General features: G+C 44.9%; 3 protein-coding genes across 13 annotated transcripts in view; all 3 read right to left on the bottom strand.

Moving 5' to 3' along the window:
• Positions 1-409: 409 nt before the first annotated feature.
• On the bottom strand, positions 410-7634 carry tut1 (terminal uridylyl transferase 1, U6 snRNA-specific). The gene is made up of 10 exons (XM_053878438.1): positions 7465-7634; positions 6692-6882; positions 6411-6614; positions 6129-6243; positions 5939-6066; positions 5629-5855; positions 5457-5566; positions 4198-4320; positions 2729-2821; positions 410-2651 (listed from the first exon to the last, which is right to left on the bottom strand). The coding sequence occupies exons 1-10, from the start codon at positions 7538-7540 to the stop codon at positions 1588-1590; spliced, it is 2331 nt and encodes a 776-aa protein (XP_053734413.1). The 5' UTR covers positions 7541-7634; the 3' UTR covers positions 410-1587.
• Positions 7635-8074: 440 nt separating this feature from the next.
• mki67 (marker of proliferation Ki-67) lies at positions 8075-18317 on the bottom strand. 6 transcript variants are annotated; one of them, XM_053854132.1, is made up of 18 exons: positions 18142-18317; positions 17425-17582; positions 15786-15888; positions 15462-15543; positions 15251-15366; positions 14885-14954; positions 14707-14770; positions 14058-14621; positions 13753-13985; positions 12940-13690; positions 12753-12874; positions 12481-12658; positions 12281-12403; positions 10903-11762; positions 10780-10822; positions 10575-10682; positions 9811-10356; positions 8075-9726 (listed from the first exon to the last, which is right to left on the bottom strand). In XM_053854132.1, exons 3-18 carry the CDS (start codon positions 15872-15874, stop codon positions 8264-8266), a joined length of 5412 nt encoding a protein of 1803 aa, XP_053710107.1. In that variant the 5' UTR covers positions 15875-15888; positions 17425-17582; positions 18142-18317; the 3' UTR covers positions 8075-8263. The 6 variants fall into 6 exon arrangements, with proteins under 6 accessions (XP_053710107.1, XP_053710105.1, XP_053710106.1 ...); XM_053854130.1 differs by lacking the exon at positions 18142-18317 and adding an exon at positions 17940-18084; XM_053854131.1 differs by lacking the exon at positions 18142-18317 and adding an exon at positions 17913-18037.
• A 1157-nt stretch (positions 18318-19474) lies between these two features.
• raraa (retinoic acid receptor, alpha a) overlaps positions 19475-26628 on the bottom strand; it is a 170557-nt gene continuing 163403 nt past the window's right edge. For all 6 annotated transcript variants that reach the window (XM_053854141.1, XM_053854140.1, XM_053854139.1 and 3 more), the window contains 5 exons: positions 23072-23232; positions 22819-22995; positions 22538-22742; positions 21963-22121; positions 19475-21704 (listed from right to left, as the gene is read on the bottom strand). In XM_053854141.1, coding sequence (XP_053710116.1) covers positions 21508-21704; positions 21963-22121; positions 22538-22742; positions 22819-22995; positions 23072-23232 — 899 coding nt within the window. In that variant the 3' untranslated portion in view covers positions 19475-21507. The remainder of the gene's footprint in view (positions 21705-21962; positions 22122-22537; positions 22743-22818; positions 22996-23071; positions 23233-26628) is intronic.

Genomic DNA, 26628 nt, shown 5'->3' on the forward strand with positions numbered 1-26628 from the left:
TGTCAGCTGGGATGGACAATTATTTCAACTTCGTCTTCGACTGCTAGTCCAATGCACCTGAGTGCATCGAGGAAGGGTGACAAGACGCTTGCAGGAGTCGAACGGGGGCTGACCAGGCCGAGGGACCATGTGGAGAAGATGGAAAAGATATTCTGCACAGTGCAGTAGAACGATGGAGGACAAACACATGACCAGGACCGGCAGCGTGTTCGGGTCACATTTTCCGTTGATGTGATTAAAATGATAAAATCCACTCCCTCTGAACCGAGCAGGAGGGTTGCGTGAGCGAGAACAGAAAGACAAAGACACAAAGGCCGTGGTGCTCTGCACTAAGGGGATTATTTGAAGCGATAAAGAACAAAATGAACGCTGTAAAACAGGTTGACATTTACTTCATGTGTTTCTCATTAGTTCCCATAACTGTGCTGATATTAGTACATCTCAAATAACTTGTCAATACTGTGACTCATGAGAGTCGACATCACTCTTGAGAGCAGAGATGACAACGATAATAAACAGGTAATTACAGACATTTGTCTCAGTCATGAGAGCAACCACCTGATTGGATGAAGGATTGACCTCACAGAAGCAATATTGATGGAGATTCGGTTTTGAAAGCCATTTTTATTGGTGTTTGAAATAATATCTTCCATTGGAGTGTCAAGTCCTCTCAATAAAGAGGCGTAGATGCAAATGAAGATTCTGGCTCAGTGGAGTGCTCTCCTGATGCCAACACAAATGAACACACTATTACAGTAAAGGAGGGGGAAACTCACAGTATATGAGTAATAACACCACAAAATAAAGCAAGGAGTTTCTTAGTACAACAAAAGATCCTCATCTCCTTTTCTACTCCTTCCACTGACATTTGCCCCCACCAGCATGAAAGCCTTTCGAGCGTCATATTCAGGGCAAAATAGACACGCTCACTCAGAGACGTGCGAGTGTTATGGCATGTAATAACCATGTAATAAACACTGTTATGGAACACAAGAATTAATTGTAATCAGTTAAACCAATTGCTTACTATTATGTACTAACACATACATCATGTTATTGGCAAAGTTCACTCTAGAACAGGCTACCGAACCTAAAAAGCTGAGTAATAAACGCAAGTGTGCAGCATCAAGTCTTAAGCGCCCACAACGAAAACAAACTCTACAGGTACAGAAGACTGCATGATCTGGCAGTTGGAAGATCTGTAGGCGTCACAAGAATTCTGTGATGAAAAGTCACAATTTCAAATAAAGTTTGCCACATTCAAACTTGTAAAAACTCAGATCATATAACCTATAACCTTATATACCAAATGAAATATATAAGTAATTGCTATTGCTTGTAGCCAATGAATTAGAGAGCAGCTGTGAATCAATGCAGCAAAACAAGGTTTCAGGATGACATTATTTCTTCATGTAGTGAATGACATAAAGCCATGATACCAGGTCGTTCCAAAACAAGGGCCTCATGACTCCACTGCTCCTGGATAATGTGGCCTTACTACACAAGGAAGGAACACAAGAGGCTGTTAGGACCAAATCATACCAAATAAAACATCTGCAGCGTTATGACATGTTTACAGACTCAATGTCACATGGCTTCTCCTTGCAGAAGTGTCTGCACCATTTTGGGCAAGAAAGCCTCCAGGAAATGAAAGAAATCCTGGAACACCCCGGAGGAGTCACTGCGTGGCTCCATCTTCAACACGGCCACGGTGCTCTCGGTGCCACCTAGTATCTGAGGGCGAACCTTGAACTCCAGCGGTTCCTTGAGCTCCGGCTCTTTCTGAAGGATGTGAGAGGTGACCTGCGACTCCACGGCCATGCAGCTTCCCTCTGGCCTCGTGTCCGTGTCCTTGACCAGCTCTCGCCGTACTTTCCTCCGGCCAGCCCAGACCACATGACTCTGAACCCACACCCACTCACATTTGATCTTTTTGGGGACTCTCTGCTTTTTGCTCTGAGGCGACTCTGACGGTTCACTGTCAGTTGACAACGACCTCTTGACCCCCACCACCACTGCATCACATGACTCCACACTTTCTATGCTGTCGTTGGCGGACGTGTCGAGCAATGTCTCCTTGAGAGTGTCCTGGCCGAAGCCTGAGTCTGTCCCGGCAGCCAAGTCACACTTGAGAACATTGCGGAAAACGTCCTCCACAGCGGCACAGACTCTCTGGAACCACAACATACGAAACCTATCTCCAGCCTCATGCAGCTGCTTACGTAGCTCCTCCGAGAGCTGCGCCAGCTGGAAGGGGATGCTGATGGTCATCTGCTCCATCCTGGTCTGTGGACGATCACCCTGGGGGTTGAACAAGCGCACCAGACCCCAGGACTTCCCTTTAGTGGACTTGCGCTGGTACTGGAGGCTGCGGCAGTACTTCTCGGCCTCCTGACACTCCCTCTGAAAGCTCCGCACAGAGCGCTCGGTCAGATTACCGGCAACATTGTGTGAGAGCTCGAATGGGTCCAGCAGATTCATGGGACCCAGTTTTGGCCCCCTGGAGGCGGTTTCCTGTTCCTTGACTTGACCGTCTTTGGCGGGACACAGGAAGCCTGTGATGGGCAAAGCACGGCCCTCTCTCAAGGATATAACGGCGCTGGCAAAGTCAAACTTTGCGTAAAAGGCAAAGAAGGCGGCCAGAAGTGAAGCTATGGAGACAACACAGACGCTTCCATGAATACTTGCAGCTGGCGACGTTCATGATTTACATCAAGCAGAAACCTACGGAGCTCCTGTCTGTTGCTGCTAGGTGGAACTGCGATGGGTTGACTGGGGAAGGTGCAGTTCCATCCCTCAATCACACACTCCTCCTCCTCACCTGCAACACATCCAGCAAAGATCAAGATCAGCCTGAGATACAGAGTTACAAAGTAAACCCAAGTAACCTCACTAGCATTGGCATTCAACTCAAGAACAAGTTGTCTAAAGTAGGGTTTCTTACCCTTTTTGATCTCGAGGCCCACCTTTCGCAGAACAAATGGGGCCCATCAAGTCATGACTCTTGATTTCATTTGTGATCAATAACCATAGTTAATCTACTTCCACATAAACAAACCAAAGCCTAGTGAAATAGCATGAAACCATGAGATCATTGCAAAGATATTTATTTGTCATCAAAACGTCCGAACAGGTGCAAGTCATATTCATCAAATTTACTAAAGAAAAAAAGAGAAAAAAATACACTTGATCGAAACTGTTGGAAAAACTGAATCAAATTCAGAGTAAAAAATATAATATAACCATGTCTAAATATCATAAAATGAAAATAATATATTTTATTTATGCTCTAAAGAAGACATAAAAGTGTAAATGAAAGCATTGCCATAACAGTTTTTACTGTTGGCGGGGGGCGACATCACTTTCCTTCTATCATTTTTCTTTTCAAGAACTTCTCCATAGTTGTTAACTATCACAGATTTGCAGCTGTCAAGTCAATTCAGTGACACGCTACTACTACCATACGTGGCTAATATATTGAACTGAGCGTCTCGTGGCCGTCATTGCCCATAGGTGTAAAACAAAGAGACTTTTAGCAGCCCTCTAGGAGGCACTACTGGCCCAACCATGGGCCCCGGCCCTATGGTTAAGAATCACTGGTGTAAAGAGTCATGGGACAGACGTACTTTTATCAGGGTTCATTTCTGCTTGTACTCAAGGGGGGAGAAAACAGCTCTTGCTTAACTTTTCAATGGGTAGGGGCTTGTCTACATTTTCTAATGAAACATTTCACACAAAATATATCAGTTATTTAATTTCATTCCATTTAATACACCTTCCGGTGATATTTGGACAAGTCATCAATGAGAAACCCAACATCAGGGGGGTTTGGGTCTGTAATCATGACACACACTCACCTGGGCCAAAATATACAGAGATCTGAGCAAAAAGAAACACAGCTCCATAGTGTTCCAATATTATTTTAGAAGACACTTGAATCAGCAGGATAGGTCCCCTTTAAAACAATGAGTTGGTGAAGCATCTTCATCATGCTATTTAGGGTTATGAATAACAGTATTTAACTCCAGACACACAATAGGTAAAGGTAACCAGATATATACAAAATATGCCCAAGTAAACATCAAAAATGTGAGCTTTCTGAGACCTCAACCTTTCCATTCAAAATGTGATTCTTCCACAATGAGAAGTCTTGATTGACACCGAGCTGATACATGTGCTCAACGGCGTGTTACTTACAGGCGAGACCCTTGAGCTGATCCACTGTCAGCAGCACAGGTGGGTCACAGTTTTGCAGGAAGAAGATGATGAGCAGGGTGAGAGCATAGTTGTTGAGCAGGGGTCCAGCTCCGCTGGGGTTACCTGCACGTCGGGATGCAGTTGAGCAAGAACAACTTGAGCGTGACTTGATTCACTATCTTCATTGTTTGCAAAAGATTGGGGGAAATCTATTCTTAAAGCTGGTTGCAGCCAGCAGCAGAAAAGGAAAACGCTTTTAACTTCAGCTAGCTAGCGTTTAGCACAGCAGACACTGGCAATCATATGATAACCTGCACTTGCATGATGTGGTTTGTGCCACTGTCGAAGGTGAAGAGGTAGCGCGGTGACCTTATGACTCTGCGCTTCAACAGCGGAGTCTGGGATGGATGGTGGAGCATGGATGACTGCAGAATGTTGGAGTTTTGTGTGCTGAACATGTGAATGTGAGCAAAATAAGTCGCCGACGGCAGGAGACCATCACCATATGTAAACGGAATGATGGTTGAGACCGATGGCCTTGACGTGCTGGTTTGTTTGAATGTTAACATGTTTGTGATGTTTTCATAGATTTTATTTTCATTTAATGGGGAACATGCTCCTGTGACTGCTTCGCCTCAACAAACACCCGGTGGAAGACACGCACAGATATCAGTGAGTCTATGTGTTGGGTTCTTACAGAGAGCATTTAAATAAACACATATTGGAACCATTGTAATGTACACTGCTGGAGTTCACCCCGCTGACGTCGCACACACAGATCTGACTGTCCAGCCTTTATTTCACCAGAATGAAAAGCAGAATGAGAATGTATTGATTTGAGGCCGATTCCAATGATGAACACAGTGTAAACACTGCTCTGTCGGTATATTTACACCAGGCACAGCTACATCCCTAATCAGGCATAGCTTGCAGTTAGTAGCTTTTCAAAAGAGAAGAGATTTTGAACGTTTGGCTTTATCTAGAAAAAGCAATCGGAGGACAATAATTCTAGCCCCCTCCATTGTGTCGCCTTGGAGAAGCAGCCGAAGTCACTACATAGGTAACTAGAGAAATTCAGGGTTGGCTGAAGCTTTGGCAAGTGATTGCAAGAACCATAGAGCAAGCTTCACATCGCCACTTCGTCCTAACAGGTTTCATAAAGCATTTCCAAGTAAACCTCTCTCCAACCCAATAGATTTACTGACACCTGGTGACCAAATCGTGATACTGCAAGCTCAGAGATCTGTCAAGAGTCTGACCTGCCAGTTGCTTCTGCTTGGCCCAGTGTCTGATGGTGTAGACCAGGGGTCTCAGTCTCTCATCCATCCCTGAACACAGCTGGAGGAAGCGGGTGTTTCTCACGGCTAGTCTGCACAGAAGCACAAGATGAGTGGACAGTTCCCCACAACTATCCTGCCTGAAATGGTCTACCTGTTGTTGGTGGTGATGTCGCCTTGCAGGTTGAGCTCGCGGTGGTGAAACTTGACCACAGGAAGACGGGCACTGCTGACCAAATGGACTTTGTGCACACTCGGTACACAGCGTCTGAGGATCGTTGCCACTAGCTCCAAAACCTCTGTTGGAGAAGCTGTGGTCAAGTCGATATCGGAGAGAATGGAGTCCTCTGAGCGGCCATCGTCAGACATTCCCTCCACAGCCTGTAGGGAAAACACACACACAAAGGTCATTTTAGACTTTAGAGAAAAATATTCGTAATAAAGGAGCATGTCAAAGACCACACCTGTTCTGATGAAGTTCTGGCCCGAGCCTGGAAAGTCTTAGTGTTGTCCAGGTCCAAAAACAAATCCAGGTCACAGGATTTGATGCCAAACATGTTGACGGAGGAGCCAAATGGATGAATCTCACTGTCTGCACAGTGACGACAGTTAGTATAACAGAGGCGATATTTTCCATCTACAACCTCATCTCACCTGGAAAGAACTCTACAAAAACCTCCTGCAGCAGCTTAACAAGCAAAGCTCTGGCTTTTTTTTCCATCTCTCCAAGTTGAAAACGTGTGACAATGTGCTCCATCTGCTCTTTCACCTTAAATAGAGAAGCCATCAATAAACTTGTAATTAATATATATATATATATGAATTCATTCATATTAAAATAATTACAATAATTTTATATTAAAGTAAAGCACAAAGCATAACTATAAAACAACCACCGTGTTTAATGCCGCTTGACCAAGACATCCCAACACTTACACATGACAGTTGGCACAGCTCTGGTTTTAGGCGTTCAAAAACTTGTTGCAAGTTCTGTGGATCATTCTTCTTCTGAATCAACTTGAACTCCTCCCTTTTTTTCGGTTTGACCCGTAGCTTGAGGCCTTTCAGGCGGTGCTCCACACAGGTCAAAGCGGCCTGGATGCTTGCCGTCTCGCTGAACTGCACGATTGCAAACACACCCTGTGGAAGTCGCATTTGGTTGAGCGAGAAACAGACTGAAACCAAGCCGGATTAGAGAGCAAACTGAGATGTCTGACCTTGTTTTTATCCAAGACAACATTATCAACAGGTCCAAACTGCTGGAAGTATTCAACAAGGTCTGTCTGAGCGACGTGAGATTTCAGGCCACTGACAAACACGCTGTGCTCCTCCTGGTCCTTCCTGGTGGCTCTCACCTTGCACAGCGTGGTGTGTTTCCGTCCGCTGACATGCTGATCCACACTCGGCACTTATATGAAATAAAGTGTAAAATAAACATACCCTGATGCTGCAGACATACAGATAATCCAACTGCGGTTGCATCTGCTCGACAACTGTTTTATCAGCAGCAAAATGACGTTACTGAGACATACACACGTTTGTGGTACATGATCAGCATTTCAACACCACTCTTTAGTCTCTTTGGAGACTGTTACCTGCAAAAGTATTCTATAGCAGAAGTAGATGGGGAAAATAACGTTTTATTTTCGGCACTTTCAGTCATGGGGGCTGATCTTCCGCCTTCACCTCAACCTATCTTGTGCAGCCTATTGCTCTTCATCCACATCCTGAACATTCTTAGACCAACAAGTCGGTGAGTGTGGTGTGACTGAATACAACAGTGGCACGCAGTATGACAGTAAACAAGTCCAAGCATTCCGTTTTATTTAACGTAATTCCAAATTAAAAGAAACCTGTGAGACTCGGTCGGGTAAACATTTCATTGTGCGGTTTAGTCATATTAACTGCCTCTGTACAGGGCAACAATGAAGAAATTATTTCACAATTGTGACATGTAACCGACAACACGTCGCTTTCCAGCAATACTCACTGTTTGGTAAGTTGACGTTGCATAGTTTGCAATGAAAACCTTTCGGTGTGGTTTGTATGTCACCATCAGTTTCCATGGCACTGGCACGCGACTTTAACAACGGAAATATGAAACACTAGCTCTCGAAGTTCTTCTTGAATCTCCCTCCTGCGTTGAGCGCACGTTTGCGTCTGGTCCTTCCACGAATGATGTCCTCCTTGTTTCCTGGGTCTTAAAGGTTCCGCCACACATTCGCGCTAATTTCCGAGACTATTTGTAAAACTCGATAGTTGTTTATGTGCCTTTTTTCGCGTTTCCACTTAAATTTTTAGCATTATTTGTTCGTTTAAATGCAGTTTTAATTGCATGACTGCGCCTTTAGTACCACAAGATCCACTTGGATTACCGTAGTATTTGTACAATAACTATAGGGGCAGTTGTCGGTCAGGTCTACGCTGGTATATTCGTTTTTCATTGTTGTTGTCATCCCGCCCTACGATCTAGGGCATTTTTATATGCCCCAGCAACAAAATGATAAAAAATAAAAATCGACCTAAAAAAATCCAGCTTTAATAGGTAAAATAGGTCAATAAGTGAATGTGCTAATGTTGGGAAAAAAAAATCCAAACAAAGATACTCATAAAAAGTTTAATTATGACTTTTATCAAAGCCTAAAACATTTGGGTGCATAATGCCAATTGTAAAACAAAACCATTTGAATGCTCCACAGTGCCTCAGATTGAAAAACAAAGAAAGAACCCTAAAAGCGATTAAAAGCTTACAAAAATAGTTGGATTAACAGAACAGAAAAGGTAATGGTTTATTTCTTGACTGCTCTTCCTCTGCGAGTTTTAGGCTGCGGGTCAGCTTGGGCAGCATCCAGGACTTTGCTGGTGGGCTCGTCCACAGCCTTGGCTCCTCTCCGGCTCCTCTTCACTGGCTGAGGTTCCACTAGTTCTTCTGAGAGCTTTTCCTCTTCAGCTGTCTTGACATCTCCTGCGTCGTTTTGCTCAAGTTTTGACTTCCTGCCACGGACAGCCTTTTTCAGAGTTGCTTTTGGAATTTCATGGACTTCAAGCTCCTCTTTCCATGTAACACTCCTCATGGACACTTCTGGCTCTTCCTTGATGGCACACGAATCCTGGACATTTGTGTTATCAGGTTTCCTGAGACAGCGTCTTCCCCTGACAGCCGGCACAGGCTCTTGACTCGGCTCAGCTGCGCTGGCCTCCTCGATCACCTTGGCACCTCTGCGGGCTCTTTTCGCTGGAACAATTTCCGGCTCTTCATCTTTCAGAGCAGATTTGACTCTTCTGCCCCTCAGCTTCCTCTCTTCAGGCTCGCTGGTTCCCTCATGCACTTCCTCACTGACATCCATCATCGGTTTTGCTCCTCTACCGTTCTTGGGTTTGTCAGAGACGGTGAGCACCGCTGTGAGGTCAGGGGTTTCTGCAGATTCAGGAACAGTTGCAATCCCCTTAGTTTTGCAGGCTCGCTTGGATTTGGCAGTTAAACTATCACCTTCAGCGTTGATCTTCACTGGTTCTTCAGCCTCTTCTGGGAGTGTCTCCACAGGTGCTTGCTTTCTGCTCTTTCTCACCTTTTGAACTGGCTCTTGAGGTTCTGTAGCTCCATTTTCTAGATTCTCCTCTGTGTTTTTGGCAGTTCTTCCTCTTCTGGCTCTGACTGGAGGCTGGGACTTCTCTGCAGGAACCACCATTTCCTCTACTGGAGCTTCTATCTGGGTTGCCTCGGCCTTTGGCTTCTTGGCTCTACTTGGTTTAGCCACAGTGGTCTTGGGCTCCTCAACGGCAACATCTGTGACAAGCTTATGTTCTTCATGGATGACCACCTTTGCGGGCTCCTCTGAGATTTCTGACAACTCTTCTGGCACGGGTGATGCAGAGTCAACTTCGACCACTTCTGGAGACACCTTCTTAGCTCCTCGTTTAGGCCTCTGCACGACCTGATCCTCGGTGGCACCGGCGTCCACGTCCACACTCTTGGCGTTTCTGCCTCTTGTTGCTTGCTTCACTGCTTCAGCTTTCTTTCCTCTCCTGCCTCTGACAGGGGCAGAAATGGGTTCATCAGCCTCTTCTGTTACTTGAGACTCAGCTTTGGCTCTTCGGCCTCGGAGCGTCTTCTTCTGGACAGCTGCAGCTTCTGGTTCTGAGGTGTTGATAGTCTCAGATTCCACTTTTTCTGGTTTCTCAGACTCTGAAGACCCTTCATCCATTTTGTCTTCCAGCTGCTCGCCCATGATAACTGCTGGGGCTTCTGTTTCTAATGTAAAATGAAAAACAATGAGCCAACGTAAGCAGACACAGCTCAATAAATCACAATTTCCTCTGTATCCTCTTTACTAACCTTCAGTCTTGGTAGCATCTTCAGTAGGAGCAACAAGCTCATCAGGTTCAGGCACCAGCTTTCTGCCTCGTTTGGATCTTGATCTCATCAGGGGTACTGCACTTTCAGTCTCCGCTGCGTCAGCCTCACAATCATCCTGAGTTTCAGCAGAAACTTCTTGCGCTGCGGTTGTGTTAGTGACTTTCACATCCACTTGTGCAGCGTCAGTGGACTTGGCCTTCCTGCTTCTTGTCACCTTCTTTGGGCTAGAAGGTGCCGTTATTTCAGCTCTCCTCCCTCGCCTTCCCCGGACTGGCACAGACGCGACCGGCTCTTCTGGAACGTCAACTTCTTTGGGTCCCACAGCTTTTGCTCGCCTTCCACGAGTAGATTTCTTTTGAAGCGCAGCAGATGTGTCGACTTCCAATTCTGTGACCGGAGCTGCCTCATCTTTAGGTTTGTCTTCGGTCGTTTTCTCACCAGCAGACTGCGAAACAGAATTGCTTGATTCCTTGGTGTCAAGCTCACCAACGGTTTCCACTTGGTCTCCATCTACATCTGTGTGAGCTGAAAAGTAGCGCAAAGGGGAGGGATCAGTTCAGACTTTGAGTAATCCAAACACAGTAATAGTGCCAAAAAAATTGTGAATTAAACTGCACAACATGCTACTGCTTAAAGAATTTGCAAAAAAAAAAGCTTTTGATGAATCTGGAATTGGTTTTAAGAGCGTCACACTTTTGCAGAGCACAAACACACAATCTTCTAATGCCTCGGTAGGTACTAACCATTGTCTGTGACCAGTTCAGGAACATCTGGGCTGATTTCTGATGGCAAAGCTTCAGCCTGAACACTGGACTCAATTACTTGTGGCACCGAGTGAGCTGGTTCTTCAACTAAGGCGAGACAGAAGAAACATGAATGAAGTTTAAGAGGATGTATTTTAATGACATGCATGTCTAAAATAGTTCAATAAAAGTTTGGTGGACTGACCACTGGCTTGAGGCTCGCTCTCAGGTTGCATTTCATCCTGAACCTTCAAAACAAATCAGACACATTTTAGACAAACAAAACAGATAGAATGAATATATTGTTCATATTTTTCTTTTCCATTACCTCAGCAGATTCTGCTGGCACTGCAGTCACCGGCTCCTCCATCAGCTCCTGCAGCCCTTCAAAGTCCTCCACAGGCGGATTCCCTGGGAGTCTGGGCGAGGTCACCAGTCTCTTGATGCCAAAGTATTCTTCCACAGGTTCGCTTCTCTCTTTTGGCGTTCTCATGATCCTCTTCACACCAGTTAAACAATCTGTCTGCTCAGTTTTCTGCTTCGGTGTGATCAGAAGCTTGCCTCTCAGATCTTCCACCGGTTCTGCCTTCTGTTTTGGGGTTTTCATGAGCCGCTTGACTCCGGTGAGACACTCCTGTTGGAGAGGCTTTTGTTTGGGTGTCTTCAGAATCTTTCCATGCAGGTCCTCGATTGGCTCCGTGCTCCGTTTTGGGGTCTTCATTAACCTTTTGAGTCCAGTAAGAGACTCTTGTTGGGGAGGTTTTTGCTTGGGTGTCTTTAGAATCTTGCCACGCAGGTCCTCAATAGGTTCGCTCTTCTGTTTTGGGGTCTTCATGATCCTCTTCACTGCAGTGAGACAGTCTGGCTGTTCTGGCTTCTGCTTGGGGGTTTTTAGAATTTTTCCTCGGAGGTCTTCAACGGGCTCTGGTTTTTGTTTTGGGGTCTTCATGATCCTCTTGACTCCAGTCAGACACTCATGCACAGCAGGTTTTTGTTTAGGAGTTGTCACTGAAGATGGACACTTTTCTGTTTGTTCGCCAGACTCTTCAGCGTCTATTTGCAGAGGAGGGATGTCTTCAGAGATGCTGTCATCCTGCTGTCCATTTAGGAGGCGCTTGACTGCCTCACTGTTGTATGCTCGTCCTTTGGCCACAGATGCTGCTGTTAATGGAGACACAACCATCTCTCCTGTAAAGACAGCGGAACGAAAACCAGATTTAAAAGATGAGTTTCAATTTATTGTTACTATAAGACGGGATTATTACCGAACAAATGACGTGTACTGTTAGGATATCAAAAAATATTTGGGTAATATAACATAAATGTATATGGAAATATTCACCAAATTCAAGTATATAAATTGTGAATTATCAAGATGAAAAAAAAAACATTTATTGAAGGACCAGACGTGGCAGACAGTGTTTATCTTTTAGTTCAGCTAGAAGTCATTCATCAGGAGGGAAAAAAATTTACAATGTAAGAATACACGCATAAAAGCGGAAATAAAATTACAAATAAATAATAAATGGTTACATAAAATGTTATTTATTCATTTGTTTTCATTTATTTGTTCATGCGTTTATCACGTCATAGTCATATTTATGGGCTCTAATAGCTCGTGGCAGTGTAAATTAACATAAGAGACGGGTAAATAGCTCGGGTGTAAAGTTGCATCTGCTCAACCTCAATCCCGAGCAACACGGTACCTGTCTCTTCTGGCGTGTTCAGGACTGACTGCTCCACCACTGGTGTCTTGGAGGCACTGCGCTGGCCGACCACTGATCGCCTGCTCTTGTTGTTCATTGGCGTTTTAAACATCTCTGAAACGCCTAAAATGACAATGAGCAGTGTCATAAGAAAAACAGAGGCTGCAATCCCTGGAGAAACGTCAGGATAAAGAATTTACCGGACAGATCTTCAGCCACTTTCATGCTGTCCTTCATGATGGCAGTATTGAACACAACTGTTGGTGGGGCGCCAATCGGGAGGACGACCTTCTGTTTCAGGGCTCTGCCAACAACAATGGTGGCAGGTGAGGCTGCATGCCCTGTGCTTGCATAGCCCATCAGTGTTTTGGCAGGGGTCTGAAAGTGTTACGAATATGGAAACAAGATTAACAAAACATGCGAAGAGGAAAATGTGAAAATGACTCGTCAACCGGACAGTGTCAAACGCTACCTGCGGTTTTGCCGCAGTTTTCTTTGCAGTCTTGACAGTCTTCTTGTTGAGGCTTCTCTGAGCAAGTGCAGCCAATTGCATTTTGGCCTTTCCAAACTTGACAATGTCGGCGAAGGAAAATGCTGCAATGTTAAGATATTGTTAAAATTCATATACCAACACCAAAGCATCAACAGTTTGTGCGTACCTTTCATTGAAGCATGGGAGACACCACTCCGTCTTATCTTCGCCGCGCTCTTTGGAGTTTTCTTCATGCTCTTCCTTTTAAGGGGAATTTTGGGTGTTGCCTGAGCAGAAGACTCTCCATCCGTGGAGCTACTTTCTGTCACGGGTGATGGGGTGCTGATACGGGACACAGAGAAGCGGCCTTGAACTGTGGGTGTCTGAGCCTGAATACTCGACGTGACTGCTGGTGTTACAACAGAGCTGCCGTTTGTTTGAGAAACGAGGCTCGACACTGCAAGTGAGGCACGTCTGTTGTCAGCAGTGGAAGCTGTTTTACAGAGCTGGGCCGGTAAGGACAATCTTCCAGATGTTTTGGCCTCCTTGCTGGCTTTTGACTTCCCAAATGGAGTTTCACGAGCAGGAGAGGAACTGACAGACTCCCTAAGAGGAGTAACAGCTTTCTTGGACTTCCCTGAAGGTGGTCCTTCAGCTTTTGGGGTCATCTTTCCAGGTGCTTCTGCTTTAGGTGAAGGTGTCTTGGGTTTGGGAGATTTCTGCACAGGTGCTGCAGTTGAGGTGGATCTGGAGCTTGGAGAAGGTGACTTGGGTTTCTGACTCTTTTTCTCAGATGCAGGTGCCTTGGGTGAGGTGGATCTGGATTTTGGTGACTTCTGTGGAGATGGTGTTTTGGGCTTTGGAGTCATCTTTGCAGGAGATTTCAGAGTCTTAACCTTTGCAGGACTTCTTGCATCTGAATGTTCTTGGTCAGTCTCCTACAAAGGACAATAGGTGAATTACAAATGATAAATTAGCAAATCAAAAACTTGTCTCCTACCTTCAACAAGCCAATAACAGAGGCTCGTCTCAACAACGAGTGTTTGGGCTTTGAGATGCAAAGGCTTCGCCGTGGAGTTGCCCCTTTACGTAGCGGAGAATCTGGGGGCATTTTTTTGTCAAACAACTCAGGACTCAAGTGGCCACCGAAAGAAACGCGTTTCCTTTTCATTTGTGGCGCTGGCAACTGATTCAACAACTCTCCACTTTTGCGCTTCTGTGACATAACTTTACCTGTAGTGAAAACACAAGGACAGATCAATTTAATTCTAACCAAAAACACACAAAGAAAATGTAAATATTTACCAGTGTCGGGGTCTCTGGGAGACCTTCGCACTTTATCACTCTGTGGAGTGGGCAATGCCAGCTTCTCAACATCCTTGGTCGTAGACTTTGCTGGTGTTGCCTCTCTGCTCTTCACTTTGGGCGACTTGGGTGTCTCAACCACCTGTTCAATAACTTCACTCACTGTGAATTTTTGAGGAGTGGAGGATCTTTTCTGCTGCCACGAGGCGACCTTGGCATCAGCTTTGGTCGGAGTTATATTCTGTGACGACCGTCTCTGCTTCTTGGCCGACTGTGGCGTCCCACCTGTGGCAGCAATGAGAGCTCCTTCTTCACCACCAGCCTTCTTCGGGGTGGTTTTGGCAGCAGATTTAACATCGCCAACTGGCTTTGGCGTACAGAACTTCGAAGACGGTGTCTGACAGCGACTGTCTGATAACTTCAGTGGGGTTTTTATATCGAGAGACTTTTTGATCATCTGATAGAGGTCACTGAAGGGGGAGTTTTTGTCCCGATTTGACTCTGCCACAGTTTCATCCAGGCAATGTGAAGTGTCATGGTCATGTCCATCTTTGGGATGATCATCTAGAAAGTAAGTATTAAGTAGAAGCATTTTAGACACCAAAGCAGCTGATACAAAACCAAGTGTAAATGAACAACTGCAACAAACCATCAGAGTTCTTTCTTTCTGGCCCAACATTGATGCTGTCCCCCAACTGCTGAGCCTGCAAAACCTGAACATTAGACACAAATATCACACTTAAACATGGATAAAGCGGGTGGCTCATTCTAACATTTACTGTATATATTCAGTGACTGCAGTTCTACGGCTTTGCAAAGATTAGTACCTTGAGAGTTTCAGATTTTTTTCCAAGTGAAGATCTCTTCGACGGTGTACGTGGCGGAGGATACTCAAACCTGTATCAATGAGTCAGTTCATTAGTTTTAAGCACAGCCGTTCATTGTAACGTTATTGAAGATACTTCACTCTAAGTGTAACATGATCAACTCCTTTCACACTCTAAACTTGCATCAATGCAGCCAAATGCACCTTCAAATATTCTTGTTAACGTGAGTAAATAAGAACGTGATGGGAATATGTGGACAATCTGCTAAATATTAAGGGTTTAGATTTAATTTATTACGCATTCATCACATCAAACTAAGATCAGCAAAAAGAAGTTTTAGTTGCGAAAAGTGATTTCCATACGCACCTGAAACAACGATCAATGATGGTTATTACATCTCCATGTTTCAAACGCTCTGCCTGCAGCAAAGGCTCCCCATTGACAAGCGTTGGATTGACAGAGCTCAGATTGGTCAAGATAAGCTTAAAGGTGGACAGACAGACAAGCAGACATCAACGACCGGAACTGTGGAACTAACGTGGAACCTTGGAGCGTTCGCACATGCATCTTGACTCACTTCTTTGTTTTCATTCAAATCAATTCTGCAATGCTCTTTGGAGACTTGGGGAATCCGAATGCGGATATCACTGTCAGGGTTCCTGCCATAAAACAAACAAACAAAAACACACATTTAAACACGGACCGCATTAAAGGGGGGCACTGGTTATCCGCACTGGTTTTAACGGTCTGCGACAGATGACACAAGACTCAACACGAGGTTAGAGTCCGCTTTTAAGTGTCTCGTTACTACCACCATGGGATCCAGCATTATTAGCCTTGGGCAAATACACACACGCATGCGACTGTATATACTTTATTCACAGCAGATGGACGTTCTTACCTTCCGAACAGACAGGGGGCTTTCAATGGCAACTCCGACCCATCACTTCCGCTCCTATTAATCACCACTATCTTACCGTGCAGTGGCATTGTCGTCTACTTACCTTCAACAAGAAGAAGCAACGTTAACTGTGCCACGTTCAGAGGCAACGCAATGATTTAAAGTCCTCGGCAGCGGAAGACTACGCAACTACGAAGACACCGAAAATAACAACGTACCTGGAGGTTCGTTCAAAGCGCGATGTAGAAAGTACAATTACCGCAGCAATATTTTCATGATAGAAACAATACTAGGGCACCACCTCAAACATGAACTAGACCGAGTGGCTAACGGAAGCTATATGGTTAACAGTTGCGCCGTCGAGTCGCCTCGGGTCTGGAGGCTGGTATCCCTCCGCCTACTTGTCAAACCAGTTCACTGTAAAATGTCATTGGAATAAAAAATATCTCCTTTGACACCGCTGAGAAACCTACGAAGAGCGTGGCCTTTTTAAAAATACAAGCGAATTGGCCTATAGCAAAAAGAAAATCAGCGCCACAAAGGGAACTATATTGTTTAGGATTTCTGCGGAAGGATCACGGCAAAGCGGCCACATGTGCATTTCAAATATTTTAAAATCCCGCGCGAATAATGCTGATTGGTCTGGTTGTTGACGTCTTCATCGGGGCGGAGACTCTGCTTTGTGTTTTTTTCGTGTACGACACTATTAGAAAATGAAACGCCGTATGATCTGAGCAAACGTGTCATGTTTTTCATGAGGTTTTTCCCATTAAAAAATGTTTTTGCCACTCACAACTGTTGTATACAGACTAAATATTTCACGTTTGTATTTGCATAAAAGTCAAACACACCTAAAACGCTCAATAATCCTGTGTGTATTGTGTTCTTTCTTTGACCCAATGGAAGTAAACAGCTTGTAAAACCTTATGATAATTCAAAATAACTATTTAGTACACAGTTCCCTAATGTTGAGATGGCGAGTTATATATATATATATATATATATATATATATATATATATATATATATATATATATATATATATGGATGTTTGGCGTTCCGAAACCCACCTTCTCTCGGCCTGAAAACGCGAGAGAAGGTGGAGAATATATATATATATATATATATATATATATATATATATATATATATATATATATATATATATATATATATATATATATATGGATGTTTGGCGTTCCGAAACCCACCTTCTCTCGGCCTGAAAACGCGAGAGAAGGTGGAGAATATATATATATATATATATATATATATATATATATATATATATATATATATATATATATATATATATATATATATATATATATATATATATATATATATCGTGAGGGCCTGACATATATCTATATATGGCCCACAATGATTTGTCCACGGCTAGCGGCTATTCTGTATTGTCTTCCGTTGCTTGTTTCTAATTGCTAAAAAATACAAATGAAATAAAATAATAAATACAAGTTATTGACAGGCATCTGCCATTGGACCACCAGACAACACAATTTCCACGCTGACAGTTCTTCTCCAGTTTTTCAGCAGTTTTTCTACTGCTCGTCTGTCACATGTTCCAAACCCTTGCAGGTCAGCTTGACAGTTGTTTTCTTTAGAAAGTTCTACTTACCTTCTTTGTTCTTCTGAGTTTTCTGGAAAGCTGTCGTGGGTCCTGCCAACTATAAAGTTTGATTCTTCTTTGTAATGATGGTGATGATGTCTGTTTTTCATCAACTGTGAGTGACTGCATTGACAAGTGAGTTCATTGGACCTCTCCTGATATTCATCCTGATATGGATCAGACAAAAAAAAGCAGTGAATCACTGGCACCAGCGTGGGCGAATCCAACGGCTTTGCTCTTATTAGTGCGATCCCTCGGTTCACCACGAGAGAGCACATTGTCTACACGGTGCAGTGAGCAGCATTGTGGCGTCGCTCAGACTGACACTTTTCCCTTATGTTATACGATAAAACAGCGGTCGTAGAAGTACTTCACAGTGACTTGAGTAAAAAAAAAAAAAAAAAGAGAGAACTAAAAACAAAATCTATTCTGTTAAAATAGCACCTTAAGCTTTTATACTTCAAAGTTGAAAAGTACAAAATCATGACGTTGTCTACCTGGACTGACAGAACAGCATGGCTCACCTGCTCAACATAAAGCGTGGGGAATTGACTATTTTTAATTATCGGGATAAAAACAAACATTTTGATTTTGTGTTCTGTTTAACTGAAACCCGGGTGATGGGGTGCTCCGAACGAGTCGCCTCAGGTTTTGCCAGAGGAAGGGGCTCCGCACACTTGCCAAGCTATTTCGAGAATTGAATTGGAATAAAACTCGCTTTATTACCACAGAGCGACCTCCACCGTAGGTTGTGATGACGTCATCGCCAGGGCGGAGTGGCTCCCGTATTACATGGGCCAAAGTTCATTCTATATTTTCCGCTTTGCTTATGCTGAGACACCGAGGACCACTTTTTATCGACTAAATATCGGATGTTTTCAACAACATACAAGTTAATCACACCGAAGAAGGAGTTGAGAGGTAAGAATTGGTGTCTTTTTTTGCGACAGTAACTGAAACTACAAAACAAAGATAAATATAAGCTGTCGACTGCAATCTCCAGTTGAACCACAAGAGGACACAATTCCCACAACTACAGCCTCAACTAAACTCTGCTACTCCACCGTCACTGAATGTTCCACTGAGGCCGACATCGATTGGTTGCAGCGTCAAGGGCCCTTGGTAAGAATCCCACACCAGGACAGTGTTGCGGGAGAAGACCGTTGCTGCTGTACTGAGCTGATGCACACTACTACAAATCAGGCCACGGTGGCGTCACTTGCAACGTTTGGGGTCAATAAATCATCCGTCTCCTGCAAAGCATCCTGGAATGGATCAGACTGAAACAATGGATCCTCTGACACCAGCATGGACGAATCGTACAGTACAGCTTTGCTCTTGACAGTGCGATCCCTCCGTTTACCACGAGAGGGTGCTGTGAGCAGCGTTGTGGCGTCACTGGAGGCCCACACTGACACCTGTCCCTTGTGCTAGACGGTAAAACAGACGTGGAAGAACTTTTAAAAGCACAAAAAACAAAGCTTTTGAACTTGAACGTTGAAGTGCAACGTCTTGAAATTGTTGTCACCTGAGAGTACAGGTCACCTGTTGAACATAATGTGGGGGAAATGACGGGATGTGGACTTTTTTTAATTATCAGGATAAAAATCGAACATTTTCATTTGACCTGGACAGAAATATGAGACAGTGACAAATCAGCACTGAGACCTGCTTAACTAAATCTCTTGGCAAATGGGTGATGGGGTGCTGACGCGGGACACCAAGACACTACCTTGAACTGTGGGGGTCTGAACGGTAAAAGGTCCAGTTTTACCCCTTCAGAAAGAGCCATTTAACTGAAACTCTTAATAAATTTGATATATTTTTCAATGACATGGACAGTAAAATTGTTACTGTCTTAAAGAATGATTATTGGCCATCTTAAACTGCTGTCTTTATATAACAGAACACTGGAATGTAGTGGAATAAAAGTGCAGAAAATTGCCATCATGTCGCAGAGTAAGAACTGAAGTGCGCACAGACGCTCAAAAACAGTACCGAGATATTCATACTTTCTTACCTATGTATAATAAAACACATGACACAAAACAGACATTCATAATTATTAAATGTTGGTTTTATTTTTATCTTTTTTTTTTCTTATTTTCTTTTTTCTCAAAGTCGCTTGATAATCTTGACAAAACTGCAACATATTCCATACGTCTCAAATCGAAGGTGTGTCCGTTTCTATTCCAGATTAGCTGTGCAGAGAAAAGTTGTGCGCTGTTCTGGACATGTTAAGTCCTAAATGAGGAAAGCAGCTTTGACCGTACAAAAAAAAAAAAAAAAAAAAAAAAGAGAACAAAGAATGACTCATAGAGAGACTCCACACTGGCATGGTGTGACAATAATGTTCAGGGTCGGCGTCTCTCTGCACAAGTCCTGGTCTGAGTGATTTTCAACACGGGGGCTCAGTAGCAGAGGTGGGGTTTGTGTGTTTGTGACAAAGGTGGGGGAGTGCAGCACAGAACATATACAATGGACAGGCCAAGCACACAAAATGATTCCTTCCTGAGACATTGGTGTGTGTGTGTGTGTGTACAGTAATGATGGTCAAACATGAGATGTGAAGGCGTTTTGGCATTAAGTGTATCACAGGGTGTGAGGTTGCTCTGGAACCTGTGTCTTTCTAACACAGGCAGCCAGGGGGCGATGTGTGAGGACAAACATCACATATGGGACCTTCACATGCCAGATCCCCGTCCAGAGGGACCGCTACAATCTAGTTTTTCCCACCACGACATAATATCGACCCATATAGAGGCTTTTGCGAATCACTTGTATTAAATACAGTGTGTATGTACACCATTCTTCACATTTATCAATCTCATGAAGCTGCTACAGGAACATCTGATCCCGGTGAGGCGTGATCCACCTCACCACTTTCAGACACTGCCGTCTCTGCCTGCTACGCGGCCAGAAAGCTATGCCCCGACTGGAGTGCTACTTTTTCTTACCTACGGGTATGTAGAGAGAGAGAAAAAAAAAACGTTTGGAAACAGAAAAGGGAGGCGGAGGGGATCCGTGAACGCCACATTCTGAACAGCCGGTGATGAGTTAAGTGTCTGTCCAGTATCTAGTAGGACACAAGAACTTCCTTCAGTAAAATGTGCTCAACAATGTATTTCCTCCAATCACAAACCTATGAACAAAACACATAAAAGGTTTTCTTTTAAAAATCAAGTGAAGCCTAAAACTCTTCATAGTTTTTAAGAAATGAATACAGCTTATATACACAAACCAAAGGCTACTTAAAATACACCTTAATAATGAATCTTCATTAACTGGATTTCTTGAAAGGACCTGTGACCATATCATACAATCATTTGTTTCCATTCGTCTGGAAGCACAAAACAATAAGTGGAAAACAACCTGGAATAGACGTGATACTCATAGCGACTTTTTTTTTGTGCACGTGTGTGTGTGTGTGCGCGCGTGTGTGTGAGGACTGGAAATAACAATTGTTTTGATCTCTTTGTTAATTAGAATAATGTACAGGTGAGATAAAACTGAAGCGTCGTCCTCAATACTCTCGGTGGGTACGAAAAGATCCAAACAGTGAATGGGTACAACGATTTCTAATCTCAGAAAACTGTTTTCAGTCGCCCTCCTGAACATGTCAAACACAATAGTTCATTTCTATATATATTTATATAACTTTGTACGAAAAAAAGAAACGACCCCGAGTCTTTGAGAGAGGAAGGAGGAGGAGGGGTCTTCTAACAAATCCAAGCTTGCAGTCTGCTTTAGAGTACAACAGAAAGTGTCCGGCGATTCCTGTCCAACAGTGTCCGCATCCACATCCGGTCCGGCCCCAACTGCGATCAGATCCGTCAGTCTGGAGGAGGCGGTGAAGGGGGAGCAGCTGTGGAGAAGAGTGGGGAGAGGAGGGCGGGGAGGAGTCGTCGTCAGCAGTGTTTACGGTGGTCTCTCGGAGGCAACCTCGCTTGCCCGCACACCAGCACAGTGTCCCGGGGTGATGGAGCGCAGGTTGGGAGGTGTGTGTTGAGCAGAGGAGGGGGTCGGCTCGCCCGGTCAGAGTCCAGACCTCCTTGTTTCACCGTGTCAGGGAAGTAAAAAGGTTGGCCGTCACTACGGCGATTGTGTAGCAGGACTGCTTTGGGCAGAGCTGGGGGACAAACTGGGGCTGCAGCTGCCGGGTGGAGCTCCGCTGGGTCGGCCGCCCGCTGCGCCGCTCTCCAAGCCTTCAGAGTTCTCCAACATTTCCTGGATGAGGGGAGGCATGGAGCCTGGGATCTCCATTTTCAAGGTGATGACTCGTTCAGCTCCTGCAGGGAGAGGAATATGAGGACTCTCAACAAGTAAAACATTATGAAGTTCACCAGCGAAACTTGTCTTTGCCTTCTTAGTATATCTGACACCGACTTACTGACAGTCTATCACAGCAGTTTCAGTGGAGCGGTGACGGCCAAATGAGTACATTTGAGAATGACTTTCATACTGCGCCATTAGTGCAGCCCACGAATGCTTCCCTAGTTCATGAGCAAACATGGTGGGAATCTTGTGAACGCAACGGTTCACTGTACCTTTAGCACTGATGCTTCTCAGGTCGGTGATCTTCATCAACATTTTTGGAAACATGTGCGGCTTGTGAGGCCTCCTCTTCCTCACGTAGATCTTCAGGGCCTCCAGGAGGGGCTCCTGAAGAATGTCCACCTTATCAGCCTCCTCCAGGTCCTGCCGATCTGTTGGAGGCACACAGAAGGACAAAAGGTGAGTCAACGCTGGCGTCCCTGCAGTAAGCCTCTTTATACCAGGATAAACTGAGGCCCCCAATTATTTAGAAGAATAGAGGTGTGTGACTTTTTTGGCTGGTGGAATACAGTGTTTGGATGCAGGGTGCGGGGCTCAGGAGACAGAGCAACCATAACAAAGGGTTTGCCAGAGGCGTGATACAGCAATGTGTGGCCCTCCTTATCCACTCAGTTGGTTGACAACCAGAGAAACGTGTTTCTGAGGAGAAGCAGGACAGTAGAGGGCTTGTGTTCTGGATTTGCACCTCTGATTCCCAGGTGATAATGTACCAAAACAAGCACTGGCAGTGTGCCGACATCCATCACAAGAGTCCCTTGTACTAACTCTGCAAATGATGTTGCGTTACCTCCACACAGCAAACAGATGGCGCTGAGGAGTCCTGTCTCTGCGTCGTCCATCTCCAGAGGAAGTAGCTGGTTGGCGAACGCGAACACCAGGTCAGTGAGAGGGCCGAAGCCAGCGTTGTGCATCTGGGTTCGGTTTAGCGTGAGTCCATCTGAGAAGGTCATGGTGTCCTGTTCTGGTGTGTATCGCGTGCAAATCCGAAGTATCTGTGGAGACAGTCGCAGCGTGAATAAGAATCATGTCAGCGTGAGGAACCACGCAGCAGTGGCGAGTGGGCAGTACCAGGATGTCCAGGCAGGCGGCTTTCAGGAGCGTGATCTGGTCGGCGATGGTGAGCGTGGTGAAGCCGGGCAGCTGCTTTGCGAACTCCACCGTCTTAATGATACACTTGGTGGACAGCTCGCTGAACTTGTCCCAGAGGTCAACGTCCAACGACACGCGGCGCTCTGAGCTGTTACTCTGCAGCCGGAGACAAACAGGCTCGGTCAGGACGTCACGTTCACCTGAGAGACGCCTCAAAGGTCTCCACACCCACCGTAGTGTATTTGCCGAGCTGGCAGAGGGACGGGAACGTTTCCTGATGAGCCTTGCGAACCCTGTCAATCATCTGCTCTGTTTCGGTGCTCAACACGTAGCTCTCTGTGCACTCCTGCTTCTTCTCCTCCTTCTTCTTCTTGTTCCTATCATTCCTCACCGCTGCAGGGAACAGACAGGAATAGGATGAGCGTGTGAAAACAAGTTGAGAAGCAGAAACTTTTCTCGGAGCTCACAAGGGTGCAAACTTGTGCGTGTCAAGTTAGCATCGACAGCCAGAACAGAAACTCGGGAAATGTCACCAAAGCAGCATCACCTGCCACTTTCTGTTTTCTAAAGGTACAGTTCCAGCAGCAAGACCTGATCAGCTGCAAAGTTCAGCCTCTGCTTATCAGCGACTTGACTTGACTTGACTTTATTGGACGTTTCATACATAATTATTGATGTTGTATGCATCAATCACAGCCACATGATCACGAGGTTGGATCACAAACATCCAAATCCGCATGACAACTCGTGCAGACTCTTGTAAAGAAGACAGATCTCTCAATAACGCGGGCGTCATCATGAGCTGGCACGAATCAAGATGGAACACAGAGAGGTGGTCTGAGTCGGCAAAGACGCTTCGCTGCAGCCGCCGCTTTGCTCCATGATAAATGTTGTGAGACAGCGCCAGCAGAGAGGCGCTGTGGTAATAGAGGAAGGAGGGGAAAAAAAAAAGAAATAATCCAATGTCGTCCCCCTCTGGGCGATCAGGCTGGGAATAACATGCTCACCCCAAATGACAAAAAACTCTGGCAGGGTGTTTAGCATTGGAATCCCATTAGGGGCTCGATCTAAGCACACAGAGGTGCACTTCAAATGTGTGTGTGTTGCTGGCGTCCGGCTTGATAAATCGAGGAGGGGGATGGAGCTATCTATAAGGCTGACAAATCGCCACAGCTTTCATTAGGGGTCTCGGCTAATCTAATAACATAATATGACAAATATCCTTCCTCTAATGGTTTTAAGAGGCTGAGCCCACACTGCTGCTGCGGCTGCTACCCACCAGCTCCGTTCGCACATCTCAACCCAGCGGCCCAATGCAGGACTTTAAATCAAAGCATTTTTCCCCCAATCGCTTCCCGCAGGTACAAGAATGTCCGGTAACTGCTGAACTTGGATCAGATTTTCCTCCTCTCGACTCAAACACTGACCATTATTGCTCATAACAGTCAGGCTGATGGGATGCCCTTGTCAGCGAGGGAGGGGTCTGGCTCAAGGTAGAGGAGGGAGGGACAGCAGGGCACTGTGGCTCATTCCTCAGCTCAGACGTCAGGAGAACCACGACAGGGGCTGGAAGTCTGCTGCTGTGCTCACATGGAAAGGAAACTAAATTTAATAATAAAACTAAGAAAAGTTCCAGATGAAGGCTTCAACGTCCTTCTCTCACACATCCTCGACCATAACAGAGCATCAGCCATGTACGGAGGACCATCCCAACTCCAAAAATAAAGGAGCAGTTCCCACTAGTTTCTAGCTAGCTGGAGAGCGCAGACCAGACTTTCTGCCAAGAAAACGCTAAACTTATTTCAGTCCCTCCCTCTTGTTCCTGATAAGTGCAACCACGACAGTCAAGGCAACACAACACTCCACTAGCAAGCATGACCCAGAGACACTCTTCCATCATTCAGATGGCTATCTTAAAGGTCGTGTAGGTGACCTTGAGAAAATGATCTTGAATTCAGAGTCCACCCCACTTTCTTCAGATCTGACCCCAAAGCCCTGCCCCCAGAGCTGTTTAGCATCGATCTGCTCACTTTTTCTCAAGTTAGCAGAAGGAGCACTTGAGTTCAACAATGGTGGAGCAACAATGGTGGAGTCCAGAACATTGAATTACTTGTATTTCAATAATGGAAAGTAAAACTATACTACTGATACAGTAAACGGCTCATATCAAAGGCAAGCTTGAGCCATAGTGCACATGAAGTTAACCAACGTGTCTCCATGTTGACACTGTGGCACAGATGCGGATCCCTTTCTCAACCACAAATATAACTGAAACCTCACATGAGAAAAAAGGGTCAATAAAAAAAGATTCAGGTCAGTTACATAAGTCCAATCTGCTGACCAGTCCGGCAGCGTGGCAAAGATTGGCGACCTGTGTACTCTGCCGGCCGCGAGGGGCGGAGCCGAGGGCCGCAACACAATTAATTCACAAATAAAAAGAGAGAGGAGGCGGTGGAGGAGGAGGGGGCACAGACATTACCCACGCTGACAAATTGGCAGCACAATCATAAGCCGCACAACACAATTTAATGAAGTCGTTAAAGAACTATTAGGCGTGACTGGCGATCTGTCATGCCGAATTGCCACATGCAATAACTCGCGGAGGAGGGGTGGGAGGGAGGGTGGAGGGTATCAGAAGGAAGAAATACCGCACGTGTTTGTGTGTGTGTTTAAAGCAATGTACCTTTCAAAAATGTCTTATTAGAATATGAATGTGGCGACTGCATTGTTGCACGTTTATGGCGCGAAGATGATTTACAAGAACTGCTGTGTAACATGAACACACACACTCACACACACATCACTCAATCATTCGTCCTCATGGCAGATTTCTGCTTCAGCCTGCAGTTAATAGACAATTTCTGTTGCTGCCTCCGTGTACAAGACTGAGCGAGGTGGGCAGACGGGGATAATTCGTGTGAGGAAAATTAAAGTCGTGGCAGCTCGTCCATCACGCAGATTAAATTCAATGGAAAGATAAAAATGTCAATGTTGCTGCTGCCGCTTGCAGCGTGGAGTCGGCGTCGACAGTGATGAAAGTTTCTGGCTCTTTCTGTCCTCGAGCCCTCCCCCTCCTCCTCCAGCGCTCGCTCACCTCCTTATTTTCATTCTCACACGCACATTTAGCACTGACGCTGCCTTCCTGGCTGAGCTATCCGTCCTTTGTGCCGCCCTCCATCATTCTCGGTTTCATCTTATTTTACTTTTATTACTTTTTGTTGCGCGGAATATCCGACTCCTCCAGGAGGAAGCCACAGACGGCTTTGGGAAGGAAAGGATGATAAAGAGGAGCAATATAAAGACTGATGGATAAACACCACAAATTATTCCACGAAAGCCACACTAAAACAAATTGTTATAAACACAACAAATCACTTGATGACAAATGACTAAACAAGACAAGAGCATGTGATGGAAAAAAAAAATACTTAAACAAAACAACAAATGATCAAACTGTCAGGGCAACACTTCACGTAATTCAATTTTTGAAACCAAATTAAGATAATTAAAAAAACGACCACACAACACTTTTTGACACATTAGTCAACCTCAACTGTTTAAATTCAAATGCAAAAGCAACAATGACAACTGCTGTACACAAGTGACTTATGACAACCCTGAATGCAAAACAGTCACAACGCAAGTAAAAATCTAAACACATCCTAAATGACAACAACAAATTACTTTATGTAATAATGCAGACGATCAAGAAGCAATAGAAAAAGAATGAACGTTTTGACGTTTACTGAGTTAGTGACAATAAAAACGCTGAAATACAAAAAAATATTT

This window comes from Synchiropus splendidus, chromosome 1, assembly GCF_027744825.2.
Source record: "Synchiropus splendidus isolate RoL2022-P1 chromosome 1, RoL_Sspl_1.0, whole genome shotgun sequence".
NCBI classification, from domain to species: Eukaryota; Metazoa; Chordata; class Actinopteri; order Syngnathiformes; family Callionymidae; genus Synchiropus; species Synchiropus splendidus.

Bases quoted from the DNA above. Each gene is read 5' to 3' on its own strand.
- tut1 (XM_053878438.1), bottom strand. From the start codon at position 7,540: ATGGAAACTGATGGTGACATACAAACCACACCGAAAGGTTTTCATTGC. The intron at 6,883-7,464 runs GTGAGTATTGCT...ATTTCATATAAG, and splicing joins CAACGTCAACTTACCAAACA to TGCCGAGTGTGGATCAGCAT. The intron at 6,067-6,128 runs GTGAGATGAGGT...GTCACTGTGCAG, and splicing joins TTTTGTAGAGTTCTTTCCAG to ACAGTGAGATTCATCCATTT.
- mki67 (XM_053854132.1), bottom strand. From the start codon at position 15,874: ATGCCACTGCACGGTAAGATAGTGGTGATTAATAGGAGCGGAAGTGAT. The intron at 10,683-10,779 runs GTCAGTCCACCA...GTCTCGCCTTAG, and splicing joins GAGCGAGCCTCAAGCCAGTG to TTGAAGAACCAGCTCACTCG. The intron at 10,357-10,574 runs GTTAGTACCTAC...GCTACTTTTCAG, and splicing joins TGAACTGGTCACAGACAATG to CTCACACAGATGTAGATGGA.